The sequence below is a fragment of the Myotis daubentonii genome, chromosome 1 (assembly GCF_963259705.1).
Source record: "Myotis daubentonii chromosome 1, mMyoDau2.1, whole genome shotgun sequence".
Taxonomy (NCBI): domain Eukaryota; kingdom Metazoa; phylum Chordata; class Mammalia; order Chiroptera; family Vespertilionidae; genus Myotis; species Myotis daubentonii.
In genome coordinates this window covers 112621686-112649596 of record NC_081840.1, presented here as the reverse complement: position 1 = coordinate 112649596, position 27911 = coordinate 112621686, and the positions used below count along the sequence as shown (strand labels likewise).

Sequence of the window (27911 nt, the reverse complement as noted above, 5' to 3'; positions counted from 1 at the left end):
TAAACCTTGTTTATGTGGCCTGTGTTAGCCTTTGAGTTTGATATGCTTGTCTTAGAGAAATGTCTTTTCAAGTCCTCTGCCCATTTTTTAATTGAATTGGCTTTGTCTGTTGTTGTGTTCTTTTGGTGTGTGTGTGTGTTTTAAGTTGTATGAGTTCCTTATATATTTCGAATATTAACCCATTATCAGACATATCATTGGTGAATATATTCTCCTATTCAGAAGGTTGTCTTTTTGTTTTGTTGATGATTTCCTTTGTTATGCAAAAAATTTTTAGTTTGGTATGGTCCCATTTGTCTTTCTTTTGTTTCCTGTACTTGAAGAAATATATCAGAACAAATATTGCTAAGAGAAATGTCAGAGATTTTACTGCCTATGTTTTCTTCTAGGAATTTTATGGTTTTGAGTCTAACATTTAAGTCTTTAATCCATTCAGAGCTTTTTCTTATAAGAAGGTGGTCTAGTTTCTTTCTGATAGAAAAGAAAATTTCTATCTTTTTACCTATTATTTGAACATTCTAATAAAAAATGTTTAAAGTACATGTCTGACAACTCAGTAATTGGATCATCTGTGAGTCTATTGATATTGTTTTTCTCTTAGTCTCATTTCTTAATGTCTGATATTGTATGTAAACAAATTATAAAAGCTGTGGATGATGTTCTCTCTCTTTACAGAGGATTCACCCTATTCTCTCTGTTAAGTAGCCATGATTTGTCTACTAATTTGGAACAAATGAAAATTCTATCTATAGGCTATAGACAGCATGCACACACATTTATATTATAGTTCAGATTTGCACAGTATTGTTACAATTGTCTGTATGTTACTAATAAGTAAGAAAATGTGATTATACATCATTAAAAGCCTGAAATCTTTCAAAAACAGTTGCTTCCTGGAAGCATGAGACACCAAAATACATGTTCAGTATCTTTTAGACCTCTGTGTATCCACCAACTAAATGGTGCATTTTGATGTTCATGTTAAAATATTTAATGGTAAACTACCACTTTTAAGACAACTCCTAGGAAGATATATGAGTGTTTAATGAAGTAGAAAACCTTTAAAAGCAGTGTTTTAATATATTGTAGGGGAATCAGTTTAGTAGTTCCCATGTAGTAAAGGAAAATGTAGTTCCAGGAAAATCAATTCAGTTATATATAAATATACATCTTTCTATATGTGTATGCTGGATCATGACATAAAATGTATATTTCTTACTATGATTTGCAGTCAAAGTTTAAAACCCACTGCTCTATGAAACTATGAAAGAGGCCCTGGTTTCTTTTCATGAGGCACAAAAAACCAACAGATCTGTTAATTATTACTCATAGGTAATAACTTCTTACCTTTTTAGAACACTTGGCTATGGTTTTCAGACAGCACTTCTTATGGCAAGCATACTTGCATACTGAAAAACAGGTTAAGAATGCAGAATTTTTAGAAGTCTGTACATCAATGACAAGAACTTAAAAAGTTTATGTTTATTTTGGATATAAATTTTTTTTCTTTAGATCCCAGACTGCCATAATATTGAATATATGCTTTGTACAATATTAGAAAGAAAAAAAATTTAACCCATCCTTTATAAATTCAATTTACTTATCTAACCCATTCTATTTGGAAAAATAAAGTTGAAAAACATGCATAAAGTTTCTAAACAATGTCTATACTTTTTATAATTTTGCCTACTATTCCTCCCCTCCCCTCCCATATTCCAGTACAATATTTATTTGTCTCTGTGGTTTGATTCACAAGTTATTCATGTTCCCCTCATTTTAAAATCTGCTAAAATGCCAGAAATAGCTACATTGGCAAACATTCCAATGGTTAAGAAAGGCATTACTGCCAAAGACCTTTACTGAAATAATAATAAAAAATTAACGCATAAGGTATAAGAAAGGCCTTAAAGGTCCAGAATAGAGCTTTGAAGATCAAAACATAAAAATATCAGCTGTGTTTGGGAAGATAAAAAAAAGGTTCAGAGCAGAAATAACATCTTAGAGCAGGAGAAAATTGGGTGTCTAGGCAGGTTGGAAGAGGCACATCAAGAGGAAGACACTAAGAACACAGCTGGCCTATGTCATTTTGCTATACAAGCACCAGCACCTGCATATCATATCCTTGACCTCCAATAGTATAACTTGTGGTGTTTCAAGGCCAAGACCAAGTAAGGACCTCATTGACCGGTGAAATCACCAGAATAGTCACAAAGAAAGTAATTCTACTAAGAAATCAAACCAAGCCCACCCAAGTCATAAAAAAGCAGATTCTTTACATTTCAGTTTCAAATCAGAGATAAAATTATACCAAACCAAAAGGAATCAGACTGACATTAAATAAGTCACTATAGCTTTTTAAACAAAACAAAAGGAAACAATTGTTAAAGCATAGTAAACATATCTAGCAATAGTGGTGATTTGGCTATAGAGAAGATGACTTTTATCCTTGTTGCCTTACTAGACCCAGGCCTTAGTAATTAAACCCTCAAAGAATTACTGACAGCACCAGAGTAGATCCATGAAATGACAGGAATGAAGAAAGGTCCTCTTATAAGCCAGCACCAAGTTGACCTACAAAAAGTCCCAATTTACAATCTAGGATTTATATGTTCTGATGGAAAGATTACAGTAAAAAAAAAGTACCCTTTTAGGTTATAATCTAAGAATTCATTAGGTAATTAATCCATTCTATAGGTCCATCTACATTAAAATATTATTAAAACTTACAATATGCCAGAACTGTTTTAGGCACTGGTGATATAGAAGGGACAGATAAGTTTCCCAACCTTATAGGACATACATTCTAGTGGGACAAAAAACAAGAAAATAAATGAATACTTAATATAATCTTGAGTGGCGATAAGTACTATAAAAGATTTTTAAAGTTGAGTAATGGGACAGAAAATTAGGGGACCGGGTGGCATTTTAGGTACAGAATAAGGAGAGAGCTCTCAAAGAGGTAACATTTGAGTAGAGGCATAAATTAACTGAAATAGTAAAGTCCAACTAACATCTAGAACATTTCAGATAGAGTGAGCTGCAAGTAGAGTGACCAAAGACATCAAAATACCTGGTTTGGCTACTGAGAGTAGAGAGAGATGAGGTTAGAGAATTAGAAATAGTGACATAAGAAAACTAACGGAACTCTGCCTGTGTGGCTCAGTTGGTTGGAGCACTGTCCCATACACCCAAAGGTGGGGGGTTCAATTGCCTGTCAGGGCAATGTATTTCTCTCACATTGATGCTTCTTTCTCTTTTTCTCTCTCTAAAATAAATTAGTTGGTTTTTTTTTTTTTTTTAAGTAGAAGAGGTCTTTAAAAAAAAAAAAGAAGTAGTAAGGGAAATAGAAATGACAAGCAGTTAAAAAATTCCTCAAAGATCTCTTATACTTACATTTGCAAACAGAGGCTCGGTCCATTATCCATATCAAAGAAGAACAGTACTCACAGTACGTAGGAATGCTATACTGAGTGGCCTTGAAGATGTGACCATTGTGCTCTTCCACCTGAATGAAAGAATACAGCTTCTTATGTAAAAGCCAACAGTAAATGTTGCCCTAACATGGTCAGCCATTAGGAAATCCTTCAATCCCTTATTAAGTCCTTTTGAGCACTTATCCCACAAGGAAAATTATGATCTTATAAGAAATAAAATAAAAGTAAAATATGTGTTCCCTGCTTTCAAAAAGCTAATAATTTAGTAGAGAAACAAGACTAACTTATATGAAAATCAAAAAGCAATTCTATAAACACTTAAGAGCTACCTTATTTGAGTCTAATCAGCATGTTAAATTAAAAGCAGCAGTTCTCAAATTTTTAACCTCAAAAACCTTTTACACTTTTGAAAATTATTGACGACCTCAAACATAAGTTATACCTACTGATATTTACTATCGTATCAGTATTAATTTTAAATATTTATCCAATTCAGTTAAAATTAACACTAAACATATTATACGTTAACATAACATTTTCATGAAAAACAACTATATCTTTAAAATTAAAAAAAGTAATGACAAAAAGGGTATTGTTTTAACTTTTTGTAGATCTCTTTAATATGGGGCTTAATAAAAGACACTTGCATCTCATATCCCCATCTTCATTCAACCTGTTGGCAGGTACAGTTTAGTTTGAAAGATACGAAGAAAATCCAGGTTCACACAGATATAAAATTGATAAAAATAAAAGAATACTTTGTCCTTTTAGATAATACTACATCAAAACTCTACAAATGATACCTTAAAGGTTAATTAAAATATGGAAACTAAAACCATACCAATGAACACTTCATGCTCTGTGGCATTAAAATCATTTTCCTGGGCTTCATTAAAATTTACAACTTTTACTCAAAGTACCATTAAGAAAATAAAAAGATAAGCCACAGACTTGTGAAGATATTTGCAAATCATACTAGTATAGCTGATAAAGAACTTATATCTAGAATATATGAAAAACGGTTACAACTCAAAAATAAGAAGATAATTTTAAAATGGGCAAAACATTGAATAGATAGTTTATTTAAAAAGTACAAATGGCCAACAGGCACATGAAAATACATTCAAAATCATCAGTAATCAGGAAAATGCAAATTAAAACCATGATGAGATACTGTTTCACACTCACTGGAATGGCTACAATTTAAAAAGACAATAATGACTTTTGGTGAGAATGTGGAGAGACTGGAACCTTCAGATACTGCAGTTGGGACTGTAAAATGGTACAGTCATTTGGAAAACAGTTTAGCATTTTTTGAAAATATTCAACATAGAGTTATCGTATGACCCAGAAATTCTATTCTTAGGTTTACATACAAGAGAACTGAAAACATATATTCTCACAAAAAATATTCATAAACACGAATATTCATGTAGTGGCATTTTTATAATACCCCAAATGTGGAAATAATTTAAATAGCCATCAAATGATAAAAGGATAAATAAGTGTGTAATATCCACACAATGGGATAGTAGTATTTCTGCACCAAAACCCACCAAACTACTGATAACATAACTTGAATGAACCACAAAAACATTATGCAAAAGGCCACACATTGTATGATTCCATTACTATGAAATGTCCAGAAAATGCTAAAATATAAATATAAAAACAAAAAGTAGAATAGTAATTGCCTGTAACTGGGAATTGTAAAGGGTAATGCCTGCAAATTGGCATAAAAAAATCCTCTTAGGGTAATGTAAATGCTCTGAAATTGGATTGAGGTAATGGTTATAACTATAAATTTATTGAAAATCACTGAACTGTATTCTTAGAAGAGATAAATTACATTATAATTAAATTTACCTCAATAAAACTCTTTTAAGAAACATTTTTGTCTTTCCTACACTTTAAATGGACATGGTTTTATAGTATTATACATTGGTGATTCAGAAAATAGTGGTTCACAGAGTTGTGCGGCATTTCCAAATGTTGACACACTTTATTAAACACTATCAGAAAGTCATGTTCCTTCATATTATCAACAATCTCATCAGAAGTTCTCTACTGGAAAGTTGTCATGCTCACAGTGGGAAATGAAAGTTTTCCACAATTCTAATATTTGCTTGAAATCTCAAACTTTACCACTTATAATATAGTCAGGTGTTTTCTTTGAAGTGAGAGGGTCACTTGGTTCATTTGCAGAAAATGTCTGCCAAATATGTAAGTCTAAGTAAGTATAGCTTATTAATAAAGTAAAAGTGATTTCTATTTAAAAAGTGGAGACATATAATGATATAAAAAGTTGATATTCCTAGTATCATTACTCTAGCTAAAAAGTAGAAAAACCCAAAAGTCCATAAACTGATGAATGGATAAAGTGTAGTATAATCCACACAATAAAATACATTTTGGCTATAAAAAGGAAAAAAGTACCATACATGCTAAAATATGCATGAATCTTGAAAACAATATTCTAAGTGGAAGAAGATGGACCTAAAAGACCAATATTGTATGATTTTTGTTCAATATGAAATGTCCACAACAGGCAAATCCACAGAGACAGAAAGGAGATTAGTGGTTGACAAGGCTGGGGGAAGACAGAATGGAGAATGACTTCTCAGTGGTGATAGCTACCCAACGTAGTGAATACAGTCATGTGCTGCTTAAGATGGGGATACATTCTGAGAAATGCGTCATTAGGTTATTTTGTCACTGTGCATCATAGAATTCACTTATGAAACCTAAATGGAACAGCCTACCACATGCACAGGCTGTATGAGTCTATGCTCCTAGGCTACAAATCTATACAACATGTTACTGTACTGAATACTGTAAGCAACTGTAACACAATGTTAAATATTTATGTATGTAAACATATATAAACATAGAAAAGGTATAGCAATAATCCTATATAATAAAAGGCTAATATGCAAATCAACCGAAAGGCAAAATGACTGGTCACTATGATGCACACTGACCACCAGGGGTCAGATGCTCAACACAGGAGCCCTGAGCCAAGCTCACAGCTGGTGAGTGCAGCAGCTGTGGTGGTGGGAGCCTCTCCCACCTCCATAGCAGTGCTAAAGATGTCCAACTGCCATCAGTCGGAGATCCACCTAGGGCTCCTGGACTGCAAGAGGGTGCAGGCCAGGCTGAGGGCCTCCCTCCCCTACCAAGTGCATGAATGTCATGCACCGGGCCTCTAGTATAGTATAAAAGATAAGAAATGGTACACATGTATAGGGCATTTATTACCATGAATGGAGTTTGCTGGACTAGATGTTGTTCTGGGTGAATCAGTGAGTGAATGTGAAGGCCTAGGATATTACTGTACACCACTCAACTATAAACACTGTACACTTAAGCTACACCAAATTTATAAAACAACCCCAGATTAAATGAAGCATAAAAGAAAATGATGCAATCTAGAGACATAGTAAACACGAGATGTATGAGGCACATCATACTGTTTTAGAGCCAAGTGTTTTGAATAAGTTTTTTGAATAAATATACTCTAAAAATAACAATAAAGAATATAGTACAATAAATAAACCAGTAGCAGTCATTTATTATCACTATCAATTATTATGTACTGTACACAATTGTATGTGCTATACTTTTACTGGCAGCACAGATTTGTTTACACCATTACCACCACAGACATATGAGTAAAGGGTTGTGCTCTGACATTATGAAAGTTCTAACCTCACTAGGCAATCAGACTTTTTCAGCTTCATTATAATATTACTAGAGGCCCAGTACACAAATTTCATGCGGGGGGGGTAGCGGGGAGGGTGCACCCTCTCTAATCCGGGACCCCACCCTCTCTAATCCAGGACCCCTCAGGGGATGTCCGACTGCCAGTTTAGGCCCGATCCTGAGGATTGGGCGTAAACTGGCAGTCGGACATCCCTCTCACAATCCAGGACCACTGGTTCCTAACCACTGAGCTGCCTGCCTGCTTAATGCCCTAACTGCTCCCCTGCCTGCCTGATTGCCCCTAACCGCCTCTGCCTGCCTGCCTGGTCACCCCTAAAGGCCCTCCCCTGCTGGCCTGGTCGCCCCCAACATGCACATGGCTGGGGTCCATCAGCCCGGCCTGTGCCCTCTCGCAGTCTGGGAGCCCTCAGGGGATGCAAGCCTAAGCCAGCAGCCAGACATCCTTAGCTCTGATACAGAGGCAGGAGAGGCTCCTGCCACTGCTGCTGCACTTGCCAGCTTTGAGCCCAGCTCAGGGCTTCTTGCTGAGCAGCACTCCCCCTGTGGGAGTGCACTGACCACCAGGGGGCAGCTCCTGCATCGAGCATCTACCCCTGGTAGTCAATGTGCATCAGAGCGACTAGTTGTTCCACTGTTTGGTTGATGTGCATATTAGCCTTTTATTATATAGGATGGGAGGGACTGACAGGGGTCAGAGGGGAGGGGGATGGACATAGATAAAAGTGTGGTGATGGCCAGAGGTGGGGGTCTGGGTGGAGGAGGATAAAGGGGGGAAATGGGAGACATCTATAATAGTGTCAACAGTAAAATAAAAACAACAATATACCACTACACTACACACCTATTAGGGAAAAAAAAGATACTTTATAACTACATATTTACTACTCTGATAAAATTAAAAAATTTAAAAAGAATTTTGTCCAGAAAGGAGTGTTGTTGAAATTTTTATTTTTATTTTTATGGTAAAGCTAAGGAAGCTTCAGAGCCCCTGTGAGAGTTGGATTTGTTTTGGGGGAGAGAGCAAGCAAGTTGCAACTAGCAGCATTTTGGATAACCTGCCTGAAATGATTTAAAAGAGAAAGGGACAGATTCCCCCAAGCCTACAGTTATTTGCAATTTATTTTCTTATTCTAAATAAAGTCATTTTTAACCTTATTAAAACATCCCCCTCTCCCAAAAATAGTCCTTCAGGTTCAGTAAACTTTAGGCCTCACAAAACCTGTTAGTCCCTGAGGGTTGGGGTCCCCAAAGGAGTTCTGATTCATTCATTATATTTATTTGCTCCTTTTAATTCTTGTTCCAGTGCAGCGGTTCTCAACCTGTGGGCTGCGACCCCTTTGGCGGTCGAAAGACCCTTTCACAGGGATCGCCTAAGACCATCCTGCATATCAGATATTTACATTACGATTCATAACAGTAGCAACATTACAGTTATGAAGTAGCAACGAAAATAATTTTATGGTTGGGTCACAACATGAGGAACTGTATTTAAAGGACCAGAAGGTTGAGAACCACTGCTTTAAGCCCTTTGAAGATAGGGACAGAGCTGTATTGTGTTTCTATAATACAGGCACAAAGTTAATACAACTTTTATAAATATTTGTTGAGGAAACTGATAAATTTCAGTGCCATGAGGCATTACTTTTCCTTCTGCTCCATCTCTTTATTGGAACTATTGTGCAAAGCATAAGCCTGAGATGATGAGCAGGTGGAGCAGAATAAAGTTGCTTTTTCCAAACCCTAGATCCCATACTTTGATTTTCCAAGTAGATGCATTTCTGAATGACATTTTGAATTGGGTATATTAGATTTTGCTAATATCAACTATCTTTACTCAGATTATTTTTAGTGATGTTTAAACGTTTCATACTATGAGGTGCAAAATATTCTGCTTATTTCAAGAACCTGTGTGCATTCTTTCTGTAGTAAAGTAAATTATCAATATGGTAAGTCTATTTGAGGGGTCTGCTTAAAATGGGGCACACCAGTTCTAAATTCGGTTCTAACAATGACTAAATCGCACACCATGTGTGGCGTTAGATGGCTGTTGGACATAACCATTTTTTTGGTCCCTTTGCTCCCACAGCACCTGCTTCAACCATCATAGTTATAATTTTCTTCCACTTTTTCTCAATGTGATATAGATTTGTATTAATGGATGTATGTATGTTGTTTTTACTATTGTAGGTCGAATATAAAAAAGCTGTAACCACAAATCAGCGGCACCGCAGATTAGAGTTTCCAAGTGGAGAGACGACTGTTATGCACAATCCAAAGGTAATGATATTTTTTAGGATATTAAAGTTTTTAGGTTCATTTAAATAATTTTGACAAATGTATTTGCTAAATATTTATTTTTATTAATTTCTGCAGTAGGGATATATGTATGACAAGTCCGTTGCTTTTAAGTTTACTATAGTTCACATTGATCTGTGACACAGCATGGGCCCCAGCACTGCCCCCTCCCTGCGGGCATGTGAGGGAGGCAACCAGTTGATGTATTTCTCTCACATTGATGTTTCTCTCTCTATACCCCTTCCTTTCACTCTCTCTCTGAAAAGCAGTGGAAAATTTATCCTCAGGTGAGGATTAATAAGAAAAAGAAAAAGAAAATTTAAATTTGTTTCATGAAGTTTCTGTTTACGGCAACATATTAGCTGAAGCTTAGTATACAGCATAGAAGTTGCTTGATAAATTTTTACACTTGATCAGGGGTCAGCTGACTTTTTCTGTAAAGTGCTAGAGAGAAAGTATTTAAGGCTTTTTGTGCCACATGATCTTTGTGACAGCTGTTGACTCTGCCCTTGTAGCCTGAATGCAGCTACAGACATTGAGCATGGCTGTTTTCAAGCAAACTGTGTCAAAACAAGTGGTGGGTCAGTTTTGGCCTGAAAGTCATAGTTTGTCTACCCTGCCCTTAATGAAGGTTTGTTTCAACCTTGGAGACAGAAAACATATTCTTCCTCTTTTTATTTGTATCGTCTTGAGAAACTTGTGTGTTTTTTAAGGTATGAATGGTATTGGCATTCTTTCATTTATCACCCTTAATCTCTGAGCCACAGGTTCCTCATTTGCACTAAAATTTTCCTCCCTGCCCTTAACTGGCTTCAATTCAGGTCAAGGGCATATACCTCAGTTGCAGGCTGGATCCCTGGCTCTGTTCAGGGTGCATGTGGGGGCAACCAGTCAATGTGTCTCTCTCATATCAGTGTTTCTCTGTGTCTCTCCCCCTCCCTTCCACTCTCTCTAAAAATCAGTGGGAAAATATCCTTGGGTGAGGATTACGAGCAACAAAAAAGATTTTCTTCCCTGGGGCATATTTTAGATTAAGTCGAGGCATTTATGCAAAAGCATCTAGCATAGTGCTTGGCACACAGTTGTTCACAACAGGCCATTTGCTCAGCTCCCCTTTCCTCTCCTCGCATGCTGGCGGGCTGATGGCTGAGGGGAGCGACAGCCACTGGCAAGCCAGGTGTAGGCTCCTGAGGGTGGAGAGCCTGAGGCTGGGCTGGCGGGCACTACTTCCCAGGGTTTCAGAGGGTGTTGGGGCAGAGATGCGCCCCAGCCTCTGTACTGTGACAGAGCTGGAAAGGAGGGAGGCTGCCCACTCCCCCACTGCTGGGTGGGACATTGCAGAGGAGGGACTGTGGATCCCTAGCCCAGACCCACCATCCCAGGGCTCACAGGCTGCCGCTGCCAGACGCTTGAGGGTGGAAAGGAGCGTCTGAGCGCGCCCCACAGCCAGTCCCTGGCTTGGGTGTCTAAGCAGAGGGCGGGCAGCAGGTGGCAAGAGTAGATGGAGAAAATGGCCCTGGGCCAGATAGGTGAGGCGCGCAAAACTTCTGCCAGGGCAGTGCCAGGGCCGCGGAGTTGTGGTGGATAACAAAGCGCTGGCATCTGTGGCCTTGATGCTGGCACAGGGGTCTGAGAACCTGGTAGGGTGCGTGATGTGCCTATCCTGCCTCTGCCTGGCACAGGCCCTGCTGCACTGCCGGCGGGGGGAGGAGAGGGCCTGGCCCAGCGTGAGCCACTTGCTGTTTGCTGCCTGCCTCAGCACACCAGTCCCCTATGGGCTGGGGGGAGGCAACTTGTCGTTCCTCGGTCATTTTGGGCATTAGGGACCCTGGCTCTTTATATATATACTAGAGGCCCGGTGCACAAAAATCTGTGCACTCGGGGGGGGGGGGGGTCCCTCAGCCTGGCCTGTGCCCTCTTGCAGTCTGGGACCCCTCAGGAGATAACGACCTGCTGGCTAAGGCCTGCTCCCGGGTGACAGAAGGCAGGCCTAATCCCTAGGTGCAGCCCCTGGTCGGGCTCAGAGCAGGGCCATTTGGTGAATTGGGGCGCTGCCTCCTGTTCATGCACAGAGCAGGGCGGATCGGGAGGTTGCGATGCCACCCTCAGTCACGCTCAGGGTAGGGCCGATTGGGGGGTTGGGGCACAGCCCCCTGTCACACTCAAGGCAGGGTCAATGGGGAGGTTGCGGCACCACCCCCTGTCATGCACAGAGCAGGGCCAATCAGGGGGTTGGGGCACTGCCCCCTGTCACGCACAGAGCAGGGCCCATCAGGGAGTTAGGGAGCTCCCCCCTGTCACGCACAGAGCAGGGCTGATCAGGGGGTTGGGGAGCTCCCCCCTGTCACGCACAGAGCAGGGCCCATAAGGGGGTTGAGGAGCTCCCCCGTCACTCACAGAGCAGGGCTGATCAGGGGGTTGGGGCGCCGCCACTGTCACACTCAGGGCAGGGCCGATGGGGAGGTTATGGCTCTACCCCATCACACACAGAGCAGGGCCCATGGGGTGGGGGGGTTGGGGCGCCGCCCTCTATCACCCACAGAGCAGGGCCGATCAGGGGGTTGGGACGCCGCCACTCTCACACTCAGGGCAGGGCCGATAGGGAGGTATGGCTCTACCCTGTCACACACAGAGCAGGGCCCGTGGGGTGGGGGTGGGGGGGGGGGGTTGAGGCACCACACCCTGTCACACACAGAGCTGCAGGGCGATCAGGAGGTTAGGGAGCTCCCCCCTATCAGGCACAGACCAGGGCCAATCAGGTGGTTGGGGCTCCTTCTCCTGTCAGGAACAGAGCAGGACCGATAGGGAGGTTGTGGCCCCGCCCCCTGTCACACACAGAGCCACAGGGCGATCAGGGGGTTTGGGCGCAGCCCCCTGTCATGCTGATCCCGGTGCTGGGAGGCATATCACCCTTTTACTATATAGAATAGAGGCCTGGTGCATGGGTGGGGGCTGGCTGGTTTGCCCTGAAGGGTGTCCCGGATAAGGGTGAGGGTCCCCACTGGGGTGCCTGGCCAGCCTGGATGAGGGGATGATGGCTGTTTGCAGCTGGTCACACACCCTTCAGGGTGGGGGTCCCCACTGGGGTGCCTGGCCAGTCTGGATGAGGGGCTGAGGGCTGTTTTCAGGCTGGGACTGAAGCTCCCAACTGCTCCTTTTTTTCTTTCTTTCTTTTATTTTTTTTTTATTCTGAGCCAGCTTTAGCTCTGAGGCTCCATCTCTTAGGCCTCCGGTCCTTAAAGCAGGTATCTGGTTTGTTTAGGTTCTACAATCGAAACTCTGTATCAACTCCAGGTCTGAGATCCCGGCTAGCTGAAAGCTGGTTTCTCCCGTTTTGTTTAGCTTCTATTTTTGTAACTATGTTTCAAACTGGCAGCTCAGAGGCCTGCAGCGGCAGGCGGGGAACGTTGGAGTCCTCCGTCACTGAAGCAAGCAAGCCTCATGTTAGTTTCAAGCTGCCTGGCTGCCGGCCGCCATCTTGGCTGACAGTTAATTTGCATATCTTGCTGATTAGCTAATGGGAAGGGTAGCGGTCGTACGCCAATTACCAAGTTTCTCTTTTATTAGATAGGATATATAGATGGGACCACCATTGAATATGCAGTTCATGATTGAATGAAATGTCCTTATGTAGTGCATGACTATTACTAAACCACATTAAGCTGTATACTTTAAAATTATAAATTTTGTTATATTTGTCACAGTTTTTTAAAGGCTATATCAGTTTACAGTTAAATTGTACAAGAGATTTTATTTTTTTGAGACAACCATTATTTGCAGCTATTGAATTTTTCCCATTCCCATTTGGAGCAACTGACCTGATTTGAGCTAAGTTGTCAGCAGTTTTACCTATGATTGTTAACTCAGTGAAGAAGAAAAATAATATTATTATTATGAAAATAGTTTTGATCTTGCAAAATCCCTCAAAGTATCCCAGAAACCCCTGATTTGAGCTAAGTTGTCAGCAGTTTTACCTGAAGATTACTTTGAGAACCACCAGATTAAAGAGTTTATATAAGTAGAGAAAAAGTATAGAAGGATATACACATACTATGAACTACAGTGATTCTCTCTGCTGAGATAAAATTCCCAGAAATAGATGTAACATGAAATAATAAAAACCTATATATGAAAAACTTTAAAACCCTTCCTAAAGAATACAAAAACAAACGTGAAAAGATTCAAAATTATAAAGATGTCAGTTCTATATTAACTTATAAGGGAAGCAAAAAAAAAACACAACTAATATATTTTTGCCTCAACAAACTAGACAAGTAAATTCAAAGTTCATATGGAAAAACAAGAAGGAATAGCCAGAAAAGTTCTAAAAGAGAAAATTAATTAAGGAGGATTTAGCCCTGCCAACTATCACACATAAGAAAAATTTAATAATTAACATAATGTGAAATTAACTCATGAATATTCAGATCAACTAATGGAACAGAATAAGAAAGATCAATGCATAAAGGGGAATTTAGAACATAAAAAGGGTGACATCTCAAAAAGATGGACTTTTAAATAAATGATATTAGATTTGATAAGAGGTAAAACTATATTTGTATCTCATACTATACATCAGGATAAACTCCACTTAGAATTTAAATGCAAAAAAAAGGTGACCATTAAAATGTTAGGAGATAAAAATTTAGAATTTCTTTTTAACCTTTAAGTAGGGGAAAGTTTAATTGAGACTCTAAATTCAGAGCCTATGAAAGAAAAGATTGGTAAGTCTAATTTTGTAAAAGTAAAAATCTATACAGCAAGTAACATCAAAAGGCAGGTCAAAAAACAACAGACAAAATGGGAAAACATATTTGCAACTTATATCACAGACAAAAGGTAATCTGCTTCATATATAAAATTCCTAGAAATTGAGAAAGAAAAGACCAAAACCTCAATAGAAAAATGGGGATTGAACATAAACATACAGGACATGAGGAAAAATGCAAATGGTACTTAAGCATAAAAAGAGATAAACTCATCCTATCCTATATAATATAAGCCTAATATGCTAAGTGTCCAGTCATCCATTCAACCAATTAAAGCGTAATATGCTAATGATATGCTAAGGCTGCTAAACTGCTCACTATGACGTGCACTGACCACCAAGGGGCAGATAGTTGACCAGTTGCTATGACGTGCACCAGGGGGCAGATACTCCGACTGGTAGGTTAGCTTGCTGCTGGGGTCCAGCTGATCAGGACTAAGCGAGATGGGCCGGACACACCCTGGAGCCCTCCCACAGTCCCGCCCCGGCTGGCCAACCTCCCGCGTCCCTCCCCGGCCCCAATTATGCACCTGTGGGGTTCCTCGACCTGGCCTGCACCCTCTCACAATCTGGGACCCCTCAGCGGATGTTGGAGAGCCAGTTTCAGCCTAATCCCACGCAATGCAGGTGCTTCCCCCTGGTAGTCAGTGCGCTCCCACAGGGGGGAGCGCCACTCAGTCAGAAGCTGGGCTCATGGCTGGCAAGCACAGTGGCGGTGGCGGGAGCCTCTCCCACCTCCACAGCAGCGCTAAAAGTGTCCAACTGATGGCTTGGGCCTATGTCGTCAGTCGGACATCCCCCAAGGGTTCCCGGAATGCGAGAGGGCGCAGGCCAGGCTGAGGCACCCCCAGCATCCCTCTCCTGCGAGTGCACGAATTTCATGCACCAGGCCTCTAGTTGATAATAAGATAAAATAAAATTAAAACTATAAGGAGATACAATATTCCTTGTCTATCAAACTGGCAAAAAATCTAAAAATTTAACAACCCATATTCAGATATTACTGTTGAAACTGAAAAATGAGATTACCCCTATGGGGAAACAAAGCAATATTTATAAAAATAACAGATGCATTTTGACCCAGTAATTCCAATTCTAAGAATAACCCCCCACTCACTTACACATTTACACACTTACACACACACACACACACACACACACACACAGAGTTACTGACTGTGCCATTACTGTTTGTAACAGCAGAAGACTAGAAATAACCCAAAGGTCCGGCAAGGAATATTAGACAGCTGTAAAACATATTTCTATGCACAGCTATTATATGTTTTCTATTGCTACTGTAACAAATTACCATAAACTTATCAGCTTAAAACAATACCCATTTATTATCACACAGTTTAGTAGGTTTGAAGTCAGCCAGCCATTTTAGGGAGCCACCACTGATAACAAGTCAAATCACAAAAGACAAAGCCACATGTCATTCCAAATATTTTAAAGCCAAAAATGATTACATTATAGGCAACTGATAAACTTATTCCTTAAACACAGCCACATAAATATGGTATGATATGCTTCAGACTGCTAGTCTAAAAATTACCTTTTTTATAGCATAAAAGACTATGACTTACTAAATCAGTTTCTTTTTTCCTTCTTTTCTTTCTTTCTGTTTTTGGCACCTGGTGGGAAATAAATATAAAAACTGTGATATAACAAAGACCAACATACTTTCTTACTTCTTTGCAAATGCTAAGATTTTTGCTCAAAAGGTAATAGAGTAAGCAAATGTGATAAAATTTGAAGTTTGCTAAAACAATATTCATAAAAACAACAGAATGAAAGGATACTTTAGAAATTATTTTCTTTTTAAACCTCAGTTCTGTCCAGAGACCACACCATATTAATTTAAATGATTTTATTTTACTCATTAATTAAATGATTACTAATGACAAAGATTGCATTTTCCCTATTTTGGCTCTAGAAAACTATCTCAGAGCTAAATATAAAAAACTAGCATGTGGAACACAAAAGAGTTCTTTTACATATGACATTTCCTGATAACCATAGTATAGAACAATTGAAGCCTAACCTTTTAAAATTATAAACAAACACTGTATAAGCCTAGTAAAAATCTTCTGCATAACAAAGACCTTAACCTAGATCTAGAACAGAAGAACTTCTAAGGATTTATTTGTATCTGACTACTTCAAAAATGATTTAATGTAGTTTGTAAATCTAAAAACATATAACAAGAATAACTGAAAATAAAATGTAACATAACAAAAAGGATTAATACTATTCCTAATACCTAATAATTAGATAATATTAATACCTAATAATTCAGTATCCCAGCTAATTATTTAAGCTGGGATACTAAAAGGAAACACATTGATAACTTTTTCTAAGCCTGCTACTCCTCTGAAAAATGGATTTCATAATAGTTATTTAATAGGGCTGAAGCAAGAATTAAATAAAATACCAAACACCTAGACCAGCGGTTCTCAACCTGTGGGTCGCGACCTCTTTGGGGGTCGAATGACCCTTTCACAGGGGTCACCTAAGACCATCGGAAAACACACACATATATATATATATATATACACACACTTACATATTGTTTTGTGATTAATCACTATGCTTTAATTATGTTCAATTTGTATCAATGAAATTGGGGGTCACCACAACATGAGGAACTGTATTAAAGGGTTGCGGCATTAGGAAGGTTGAGAACCACTGACCTAGACCAATTCCTGGTACTTAATAAATATTATTATTACTGTTCTACAGATTTCCAGAAACACACATTTTCCTAAAACCTACTTCAAGGAGAAATATAATTTGTGGATCCTCATGTCAAGGTCACTAGATGATACAGTGACTCAAACCTTCAACCACCATTTTACAAAAGAAAATTCATGTAATAACCTCTATCAGAGCTGAAGGTATAATCTTGAGGGCACATTATATTTTATCTCAGTGAAGAATGTATTAATGTATTAAATGACATATTTAGAAAATATGGTCTGATGAACTTGTAAGACATAATGGAGTTTGTTAAATCTCAAGTAATGCTAAGTTGACATTTCACTGTAATATTTTTCTCAAATACCAGATGTCTCAAACAGACTCTTAAGCAGAGTTAATAACTGAATCCTTTAAGAAATCAAAATATACCATATTTACCTTTGGGGGTATACAATCCAAAGTCTTGAATTCATTCATATATTCATCTAAAAACACTTTAAAAGTGTTGACCCAAACTCTGACTGGAGATTCTCTCCAATCTCGCTGCTCAAGTCTCATGGTCTTTTCCAGAATCTGCTCAAATAGTGCATAGAGGTCTTTATACCGTATGCTTTTCCCATCATCTATCTAATAAGCAATAAAAGAAGAAATTTAAGGTTTTTAGGAAGAAATTCTTTCATATAGAAGATTGATTCAATTTGCATTGGGTTAATATTCAGAATGAAAATTAGGAACCTGATATACTTTCTAATGGGCATGCCCAGGAGGTCATGTGGTACTTATAGATGTAAATTCCTACTATACTGTGAAATATCTGCTGAGTAAAACCTGCTAAATTTTAGCAAAATACTAACCAGTTTAAAGAATGTAATTTTAAAAAGTCCTAGGAATTTCTCCTATAGTCTGGCATTATAAAATAAATTTTCTAAAACACAACCAATATCATATGAAAGCATAAAGTAAATCTGAAAGTGATATAAACTGATAGGTAAAAATCAGTGAACAAAACTACTGGAAAAAACTGTATAATAATTCCACATATATAAGAATTAGAAGCTAGAACTAAAGGATTATGAAAAGTCAAAATAGTAGAGTCCCTGGGTAATATATAGAATATTTAAATTCAATATCTTAGGAAGATGAAAATATACCCAGGAGGGAGAAAAAGAAAACTACTTAAGGAAATTCGAGGAAGTTACTAATCTGAGAACAGTCAGTATGCTTTTCCCTAGCTATACCTAAAACAAAAACAAGGAACCAAAGAAATCTCTAGTTGAACATGGCCTCTGTATTATCTTCTACAGTATTGACAAATTTTTTGTATGTTGAGTTACAAAATATATACTAATTACCGCCAATGCAGATGAATAAAAGCTGAAGATATTCTGCCGGAATTCTTTCAGGGCTTTTTTAAATACAACATCCACTAGTGTGTCTTTCTTGCTGTCTTCATTATCTAGGTCATTCATCTGGGGACCACAGAAAGAGTTTTTGTACTGAATCAAGTAATTGAAAAGAGGTAAATGAAATAGTGAACACATATGACTGTCCTGAAAGTGCAAACCACTCTATTATAGGTAAAAGCACGATTAATAGCCAAAGTTTTATTATTGCTAGATGATTTTCTAATGTCCTTTCTAACATTTATGATTCTATAGTTCTACCAGAAAAACAACTTCAAGTATGGTATGCAATAACAAGCCTCATCTTCACATATGGAATATATAACATGACAGTTAAAGTAAAATTCTGTTTACCCAGACTGACTAATGTATATTATTTACACCTTTTTCGAAAAGGAAAGACCATCTAATTTAATAAAGCATATGTCACCTTGATCTCTAGGGGCCATATCCTGATATATACAAGTATTCCGTAGTCAAAGCTGCTCAGGAACCTAACTCAGCATTCAAAGTATACCTTTTTCAGAAGAAATTCATCCATGCTCTTTAAATCACTGGCACTTTCTATGATCTGGACAGAGTCATTTTGCCAATGCACAGATTCCAAAGCCAGGCTGCTGATCTTCACACTTCGCTTGCGCTTTGCCTTTGGAGAGGGCTCTTTGTTCTCTTTGAACTCCTTCTGGTAACTCCCAGGCAATTCTGGGCTCAAAGGAGGTGTTGGGTGATACTGAGCTAATTCTACAATTCAACAAAGAGTAGCCAAAAAGAAAAGAAATTTAGTAAAAATAATGAAATCTCCACATCCTTCTTTTTAAGTTCCTTTAGTAAGTTACTGTAAGAAACACATGTAAATATTTGAAAAGCAAAATAACAATGATGTTTGAGGTCAGGCAGTTAAACAATAATCCAGGCTGCACATTTGTACATAAAATGTATTTAAGATGACCACTTCTCTTTTTTTTAAAAAAAAAATATATTCTTATTTATTTCATAGAGTAAGGAAAAGACAGAGAGAGATAGAAACATCAATGATGAGAATCACTCATCAGCTGCCTCCCACACTGGGGATGGAGTCTGCAACAAGGGCATAGTGCTCTGACCGGGAATTGAACTCTGATCTTCTGGTTCATAGTTTCATGCTCAATAACTGATCTACCACATCTGGACAAGAATGACCACGTTTCAATAAAAATTCTATCTATCCTGTCTTCCTAAGGTCTGATACTGAAAACCTGAATGGAAATATCTTAAAGAACTGAAGCCAGTGCCAAGGAAAAGAAAGAAGAGTACAAAAATCACACTAGCATGTTAAATGCTGTTAACCCAGTCATAATTTTACTGTATTTATTTGAAAGAACATCCAGCTCTATAAAACTTGAACAAACAAGTGAAGTTTGATTATTATTATTGTTTCTGCCCAACGATAATTAAAAAGCTACAATCTTAACTTTTATACACATATCCTTATGAAGCAAATACACAATGAAGACTGCTAATAATATATGCTTCAACTAGGAGCTAAAGCCATGAATGCTTCAGTAATAATATCTGAACTTGGTTCTACTTCGATCTCTTTTGTATTTGGGATTTTCTTATATATCTTCCACATAACAGTCTGAATTTCCCAGAGAATTCCTGGAATGAACTTGGCTTTGTTTTATATATAATATAATATAATCCTATCTAATAAAAGAGAAAAATGGTAATTGGCGTACGATGATACCCTTTTCATTGGCTAATCAGGGCTATATGCAAATTAACTGCCAACTAAGATTGGCAGTTAACTGCCAACAAGATGGCGGTTAATTTGCATATGTAGGCACAATGCAGGGAGGCGAAAGGGAAAGCAGGAAGAAGCCCCCTGCCACTGACAGTGATCAGAAACCCAGGGGGGAGCCACGATCAGAGAATCAGGTGCCTTTTCCGCCCTGGCCAGTGATAGCAGGAAGTAGGGGTGGAGCCAGCATGGGAGCTGGGCACGGTCGAAGCTGGCAGTCCGGGGCGCTAGGGGTCCCTTGCCTGGGCCTAAAGCAAAGCCCACGATCGCGGGGCCGCTGCAGCTGTGGGTCCCCACTGCCCGGGCCGGACGCCTAGGCCAGAGACGTTAGGCCTGGGCAGTGGGCAGAGCCTGCAACCGCGGGGGCCTGGGGGTCCCCTGCCCAGGCCTGACACCTCTGCCGGAGGCCTCAGGCCTGGTCAAGGGGCCGATCCGGTGATTGGTGATCGGAGGGTGATGAGGGTCAACTCCTCTGGCCGAGGCATCAGGCCTGGGTGGGGGGCGGAGCCGGGGATTGGGGGGATATGATGGTCCCCTTGCCCAGGCCTGAAGCCTGGGTCAGAGGCGTCAGGCTTGGGCAGGGGGTGGAGCAAGTGATCAGAGGGAGATGGAGGTCCCCTGCCCAGGCATGATTCCTGGGCCAGAGGCCTCAGGCCTGGGCGGGGGCCAGAGCCAGTGATCACGGGGAGATGGGGGTCCCCTGTCCAAGCCTGACACCTCTGGCGGAGGCGTCAGGCCTGGGCAAGGGGCCGATCAGGCGATCAGAGGGTGATGGGGGTCAACGCCTGAGGGCTCCCAGTATGTGAGAGGGGGCAGGCTGGGCTGAGGGACACTCCCCTCCCCACACACACCCAGTGCACGAATTTCGTGCACCGGGCCCCTAGTATTATATATTAGAAAACATAACAGATTTTCTCTACAATTGTTTACACCAAAGAAACTGGATTCAGTGGAGTTCATTACAATCTAGAACTACAGTGGATTTCTAAAACCCTACCCGGGGCTTCTAAGAATATTGGCCCCTTCTCATTTCACATATTTGTTTGTTTCCCCACATGTATTCACCTTACCCTCTCTCCAATGATATATCCTCATCCCATCTAAAAGCTAATTCTGGCCCTAGCCGGTTTGCTCAATGGTTAGAGCATTGACCCATGGACTGAGAGGTCATGGTTTTGATTCTGATCAAGGGCACTTACCTCGGTTACAGGCTCTCACCTTGACCCCAGTTGGGGTGTGTGCAGGAGGCAACCAATTGATGTGTCTCTCTCTCATAGATGTTTCTCTCTCTGTCTCTCCCCTCCCTTCCACTATCTCTAAAAATCAATGGGAAAAATATATCCTTGGGTGAGGATTAACAAAAAAACGCTCATTCTGATATTGGAAAAAAATGCCAATTCCACCTCAGGCAGAAGTGTAACTAACCCAATCTCAGATATGATGCCAGAATAAAAATTACAAAGATATAGGATAGGAGTATATACAAATATCAACTGATTTTAATTCCATTATATAACCTAGATATATAAGTATTCCATTTAGTAAAGTTAATGATCTTTCTTATAATAAAAGAAATAATAATTACTAAAGTAAGTGTTTATAATCCTATTTCACCATTAAAAATAAGGGCTACCTTAATAAACTTCTATCCAAAGATATTTAAAAAGCTACAATCTTGCCCGGCCATCGTGGTTCAGTGGTTGAGTGTCAACCTATGAACTAGGAGGTCACAGTACAATTCCTAGTCAGGGCACATGCCCAGGTTGCGGCCTCCATCCCCAGTGTGGGGCAAGCAGTAGGCAGCCGATCAATGATTCATCATTGATGTTCCTATTTCTCTCTCTCTCTCCCTTCCTCTCTGAAATCAATAAAAATATCCTATCTAATAAAAGAGCAATATGCAAATTGACCATCACTCCAACACACAAGATGGCCACCCCCATGTGGACACAAGATGGCCGGCAGGAAAGGGAAGTTGTGGGTGATCAGGCTGCCAGGAAAGGGCAGTTGGGAGGGACCAGGCCAGAAAGGGAGGGCAGTTGTGGGCGATCAGGCCAGGAGGGGAGGGCAGTTAGGGGTGACCCGGCTGGCAGAGGAGGGCAGTTAGGGGAAACCAGGCCTGCAAGAGAGAGCAATTAGGGGCGACCAGACCTGAAGGGGAGAGCACTTTTGGGCAACCAGACCTTATGGGGAGGGCAGTTAGGGGTGACCAGACCTGCTGGGGAGGGCAGTTAGGGGCGACCAGGCCGGCAGGGAGGGCAGTTAGGGGTGACCAGGCTGGCAGGGCAGTTAGGGGCAACCAGGCGTGCAGGGGAGGACAGTTAGGGGTGAGCAGGCTGGCAGGGGAGGGCAGGTAGGGGCAATCGGGACAGCAGGGGAGCAGTTAGGCATTGATCAGGCTGGCAGGGGAGTGGTTAGGGGCAATCAGGCAGGCAGGCAGGTGAGCGGTTGGGAGCCAGCAGTCCTGGATTGTGAGAGGGATGATATCCCTTGAGGGGTCCCAGATTGGAGAGAGTGCAGGCTGGGCAGAGGGACAACCCCTAACCCCGTGCACTGGGCCTCTAGTCTATAATAATAAAAGCATAATATGCTAATTAGACTGGACGTCCTTCCGGACGACCTTCCAGATGAAGCCATGGTGGCGGGGGGCGAGGCAGAGGTAGCCGCCGCAGCGGCAGGGCCAATTCCCTTGTATGGATTTCGTTCATCAGGCCTCTAGTATTCAAAATAAAAAAGCTACAATCTTAAATTTTATACATATATCCTTATGGAGCAAATAGACAATACTGTTAATAATATATGCTCCAATTAAAGAGTTTTAATCTTCCTTTTAGGGAATTAGTAACGGAGGAAATAACTATGAAAAATGAAAAATTTAGAATGATTTCTATAAACCAGATAAGATATATGAAACTGTTCCTGTTAGTAATGTAATAGAAAGGAACTAATCTTCCAAACTAAACTAGTATTCACTTAATTCATTATTGGTTTTACCCTTATCAGTTTGTCTGACACACAGTGGACTATGTGGACTATGTGGAACTTTTTTGTTTTTGTTAATATTCACCTGAGGATATTTTTCCATTGATCTTTAGAGAAAGTGGTAGAGAGAGGGAAAGACAGAGAGAAACATATTGATTGGTTGACTCCAGCACATGCCCTGACCAGGGCCCGGGCCTGGGAGAAGCCTGCAGCCAAAGAACGTGCCCTTGACCAGAATTGAAGCTGGGACCCTTTGGTCTGCAGGCTGACACACTATCCACTGAGCCAAAGCTGCTTGGGCCCTATGTGGAACTTAATGATCTGTCCTCCTTGTCCCTTTATCATATATATTAACAGTTTTATTTATTTATTGTAATTGCTTCTGTTGTATCTTTCTTTAAGAGATAATAACTTTCTTCCTAGGACTTCTTTCCATTTATTCAATACTGGTATTTTACCCAGTACATACTCATCTTTGATGTATATCCCTACTGAAGATAGCTGACCTCTTTACATATAGTAATTTAAAACATGCTTAAGCAGAGACAACCAAGATGGAGACATAGGTATACACCTGAACTTGCTGCCGCGCACAACCACATTAAAACTACAACTAAAAGACAAAATGAACAGCATCCGGAACCATGGGAAGGATGGCTGAGTGGAAATTCTACAACTAGAAGGAAAGAGAAAAGCGCATTGAGTCCAATAGGAGGTGCAGAGGTGTGGAAGAGTGGAGGTATGGAGGTGTGCGCGAAAGGGGCTGGCAGCTGGGTACGCTGTTGTCTTTGTCAATCGGGAGGGAGACAAGCTCCGGACTGCTCTGAACTCAGACTCATACAGAGAGAAACTAGACTGACTGGCATTGGGCCGGAATGTGAGGGTGGCTTTCTCACCAAGGTGCTTGCAGCAGTCATTGTTCCTGCACGGAGCTACAGGACACAGAAACCCAGGGACCTATCCGGAGTGGGCCGACAGGCAAGCATTGCTGTTTGCTCTGCCATGGTGATTCCCTGAGACCCTGCCCCACCCAATTTACAACCCCACCCAAGCTGTGCGCAGAGGCTTTTTCATACCAATGGGCTGGCCTTTCTCCGCCTAAAAACCTGTCAAACTGCAGCTGGGTCAGAGAAACCCAGAGCTTCAAAAAAGGCCTAAGGCTCATCATCAGCCTGCATTGCTTCACAGCTGCCCCTCATCTGGGCACCTCCAAACCCAAACAAAGGGGAAGAATCTGGAGATCCCTCTGTAGCTCCTGCAGGATGGCCTCAGGCAGTGGCTGACTTTGCACCTCCTTGGAGACCCAGTGGTCAGAGTGAGACCGTCCAGATTACAACTCTTCACATCCATAAGAGACACACTTAGGGGGCAGATTCAGTGAGCGCCAAAGCCCCACTGAAGCAAGTCCTGCCACATAAGGGTGTCTCCAGTACAGAAGTTCTCCCAGTGATACCAACAGCAATCAAGGCTTAACTACAACAAGACTATGCACACAGTCCACAAAGGGGTGAACCATGAGTGTCCACCTCAGGTAATTAGGGAGCCTGAGCCACTGGGCCCTATAGGACACCTAGCACACAAAGCCACTCTATCAACACAGGGAAGCAACCAAAATGCAGAGACAAAGAAACAGGTCATAAATGAAAGAAATGGAGGAAAGCAAACTACTGGATGTAGAGTTCAAAACGACGGTTATAAGGTTACTTAAGAATCTTCTAGAAACCTCCTAGAAATATAGTGAGACAATCAAGGATATGAAAAAGGACCAATTAGAAATTAAGTATACACTCACTGAAATAAAGAATAATATACAGAGATCCAACAGCAGACTAGAGGATCCCAAGAATCAAGTCAATGATTTGAAATACGAAGAAGCAAAAATCACCCAACCAGAAAAGCAAAATGAAAAAAGAATCCAAAAATATAAAAGTAGTGTAAGGAGCCTCTGGGACAACTTCAAGCATACCAACATCCAAATTATAGGGGTGCCAGAAGAAGAGAGAGAGCAAGATATTGAAAACCTATTTGAAGAAATGACAGAAAACTTTCCCTACCTGGTGAAAGAAATAAACTTACAAATCCAGGAAGCACAGAGAACCCCAAACAAAAGGAATCCAAAGAGGATCACACCAAGACACATCATAGTTAAAATGCCAAGGGCAAAAGACAAGGAGAGAATCTTAAAAGCACCAAGAAAAAAACAGTTAGTTACCTACAAGGGAGTACCAATACGATTGTCAGTGGATTTCTCAACAGAAACTATGCAGGCCAGAAGGGAGTGGCAAGAAATATTCAAAGTGATGAATACCAAGAACCTACAACCAAGATTACTTTACCCAGCAAAGCTATCATTTAGAATTGAAGGTCAGATAAAGAGCTTCACAGATGAGAAAAAGCTAAAGGAGTTCATCACCGCCAAATCAGTATTATATGAAATGCTGAAGGGTATTCTTTAAGAGGAGGAAGAAGAAAAAAAAGGTAAAGATAAAAATTATGAACAACGAAGTGACAACAAATACGTATCTATCAACAAGTGAATCTAAAAATCAAGTGAATAAAAAAATCTGATGAACAGAATAAACTGGTGAATAGAATCGAATCAGGAGCATAGAAAGGGAGTGGACTGACAATTCTCGGGGGGAAGAGGGTGCGGTGATGCAGGAAGAGACTGGACAAAAATTGTACACCTATGGACGAGGACAGTGGCGGGGGTTAAGGGCAGAGGGTGGGGTGGGAACCGGGTGGAGGGGAGCTATGGGGGGGAAAAAGGGGAACAATTGTAATAATCTGAACAATAAAGATTTATTAAAAAAATTAAAAAAACAAAAAACATGCTTAAGCAAAGGGAAGAATGGGGTAATCTAATAGAGGGGTTACTGAAATCCTTAGAGTTAGTAATTCTATCATTAAAAAAAGCCAGTGCACTCAACAGATGAACTAACTGTTGGGTACTTTCAAATATTTTATGATTGATGTCCAAAAAGTTAAAATAACACCTACCATTATAAAATTCCAGGCACTGACATATGGTAGTTACTTAATATGCACCATGGTGGTTAAGAATGTGGACTCTGGTGCTAGACTGCCTAGATTCAAATTTTAGCTTTGCCAATTACTATATGTATATAAGCAAATAACTTCTCTGTGCCTGTTTTCTCATCTATAAATTAGGAATAATAATCATATTACCTCAAAAAGTTGTGAGGATCAACTGATTTAATGCATACATGCTTAGTACAGTGCTTTATACATAGTAAGCACTCAAATATGAGCTGCTGTTATTTTTACTAATAATATATATTTGTGAGTGTATGAGGACTAAATTTTAACACTTTAAAAAAATGAGGCTAACCAAAGATTCAATCATTCTTAAAGTAGTTGTTGCTTCACCATTTTGTACCACATAATTATCTTTTAGTTAAGGAAGGATTTCATAATCCTGGTCCTATCTCAGTAGAAAATGTAGCTAACAGGATTGCCGTTACGATATTAGAAAAATAGCAAACTTTCAGAAAGATTAAATAGGAATTACAAAGACAATCTCCCCCTTTGTCCATTTTTACCATCTGGAAACTGATGCACTGGAATCATATCTGAGCCAGCCACGAGCGGTAAAACCTCCGACTGGGTGGCAGGTTTCACTCTGGTGGTCTTCTTCTCCCCTTGTTTCCCTTTGGCCCAAAATCTCATCCTCGCTTTCTGAGGTCTATTTAGAAAAATAAAATAAAATAAAGGTCAAAATGGAAATCAGCCAGTTCCAGTGATAATATTTGTAACCATTTTAAGCAATACTGTAAGTATACCTTAGTTCATTTAATATTCGCATGTAAATTTAATCATACTTAATTTTTAATTTCACATTTAAATTTTATCTGAAAGGTAAATATTTTCCGCACCTAGAATACAGAAATAATAAGACCTAGACATTAAATAATTTCCTAAAATAAATGGCTACAAAGCAGTGGAACTAGGATTCCAACTCAGGTTTTCTGATTCTTAAAGTAGTTATCTCTTCATTCTTGTCCTTCTTCTAGCTAGGATTTAATGTATAGATAACAAGAACGAAAATACTTTAAAAAAATCACTGATATGCCATCACTCTAAAACATATTAGTTTACATTTTGGGGGTAATTTCCTTCCAGTACTTATCCATATGCATATCTATTTTCACATCTTGTAATCATGATACAGATACAATTTTGAATCTTTCCTCTTACCATTATGTAACAAAGGATTTAATGTTACTCTTTTATATTCATGAGTCATCAATATTATTTTAAAAAGCCACCACTTAACTTGAGTTGTTATCTTGCTCCAGGCACAGTACTAAGTGCTTGTATAGGATTACTTGTTACAATTATTACAACAAGCTTACTTTCAAACTATTATAACCATTTTACAGGTGAAAAACTGAAAGCTTAACCAGTAGGTACCTTTCCCAAGGATGCACACCTAGTGAGTGACAAAATTGCAAATCACACCTACTATGCTATATTGCCTCATTCTTCGCAATGACATACTCTTTTATCACATAAACTAGTGCACAAAATTCATGCGGGGGGGTGGGGGGGTGTCCCTCAGCCCGGCCTGTACCCTCTCCAATCTGGGACCCCTCGGTGGATGTCCAACTACCGGTTTAGGCCCTAAACCGGCAGTCAGACATCCCTCTCGCAATCCAGGACCACTGGCTCCTAACTGCTCACCTGCCTGCCTGCCTGATCGCCTCCAACTGCCCCCCCCTGCCAACCTGCTCACCCCCAACTGCCTTCCCATCCTGGCCTGATCACCCCTAACCGCCTCTGCCTCAACCCCGCCACCATGGCTT

At 40.2% G+C, this 27911-nt stretch overlaps 1 protein-coding gene across 13 annotated transcripts in view; it reads right to left on the bottom strand.

The window, feature by feature from the left end:
• MYO9A (myosin IXA) overlaps nucleotides 1-27911 on the bottom strand; it is a 483806-nt gene that overhangs the window by 47845 nt on the left and 408050 nt on the right. For all 13 annotated transcript variants that reach the window (XM_059658301.1, XM_059658294.1, XM_059658330.1 and 10 more), the window contains 7 exons: nucleotides 26649-26791; nucleotides 18841-19064; nucleotides 18273-18389; nucleotides 17359-17547; nucleotides 15807-15854; nucleotides 3394-3505; nucleotides 1348-1409 (listed from right to left, as the gene is read on the bottom strand). In XM_059658301.1, coding sequence (XP_059514284.1) covers nucleotides 1348-1409; nucleotides 3394-3505; nucleotides 15807-15854; nucleotides 17359-17547; nucleotides 18273-18389; nucleotides 18841-19064; nucleotides 26649-26791 — 895 coding nt within the window. The remainder of the gene's footprint in view (nucleotides 1-1347; nucleotides 1410-3393; nucleotides 3506-15806; nucleotides 15855-17358; nucleotides 17548-18272; nucleotides 18390-18840; nucleotides 19065-26648; nucleotides 26792-27911) is intronic.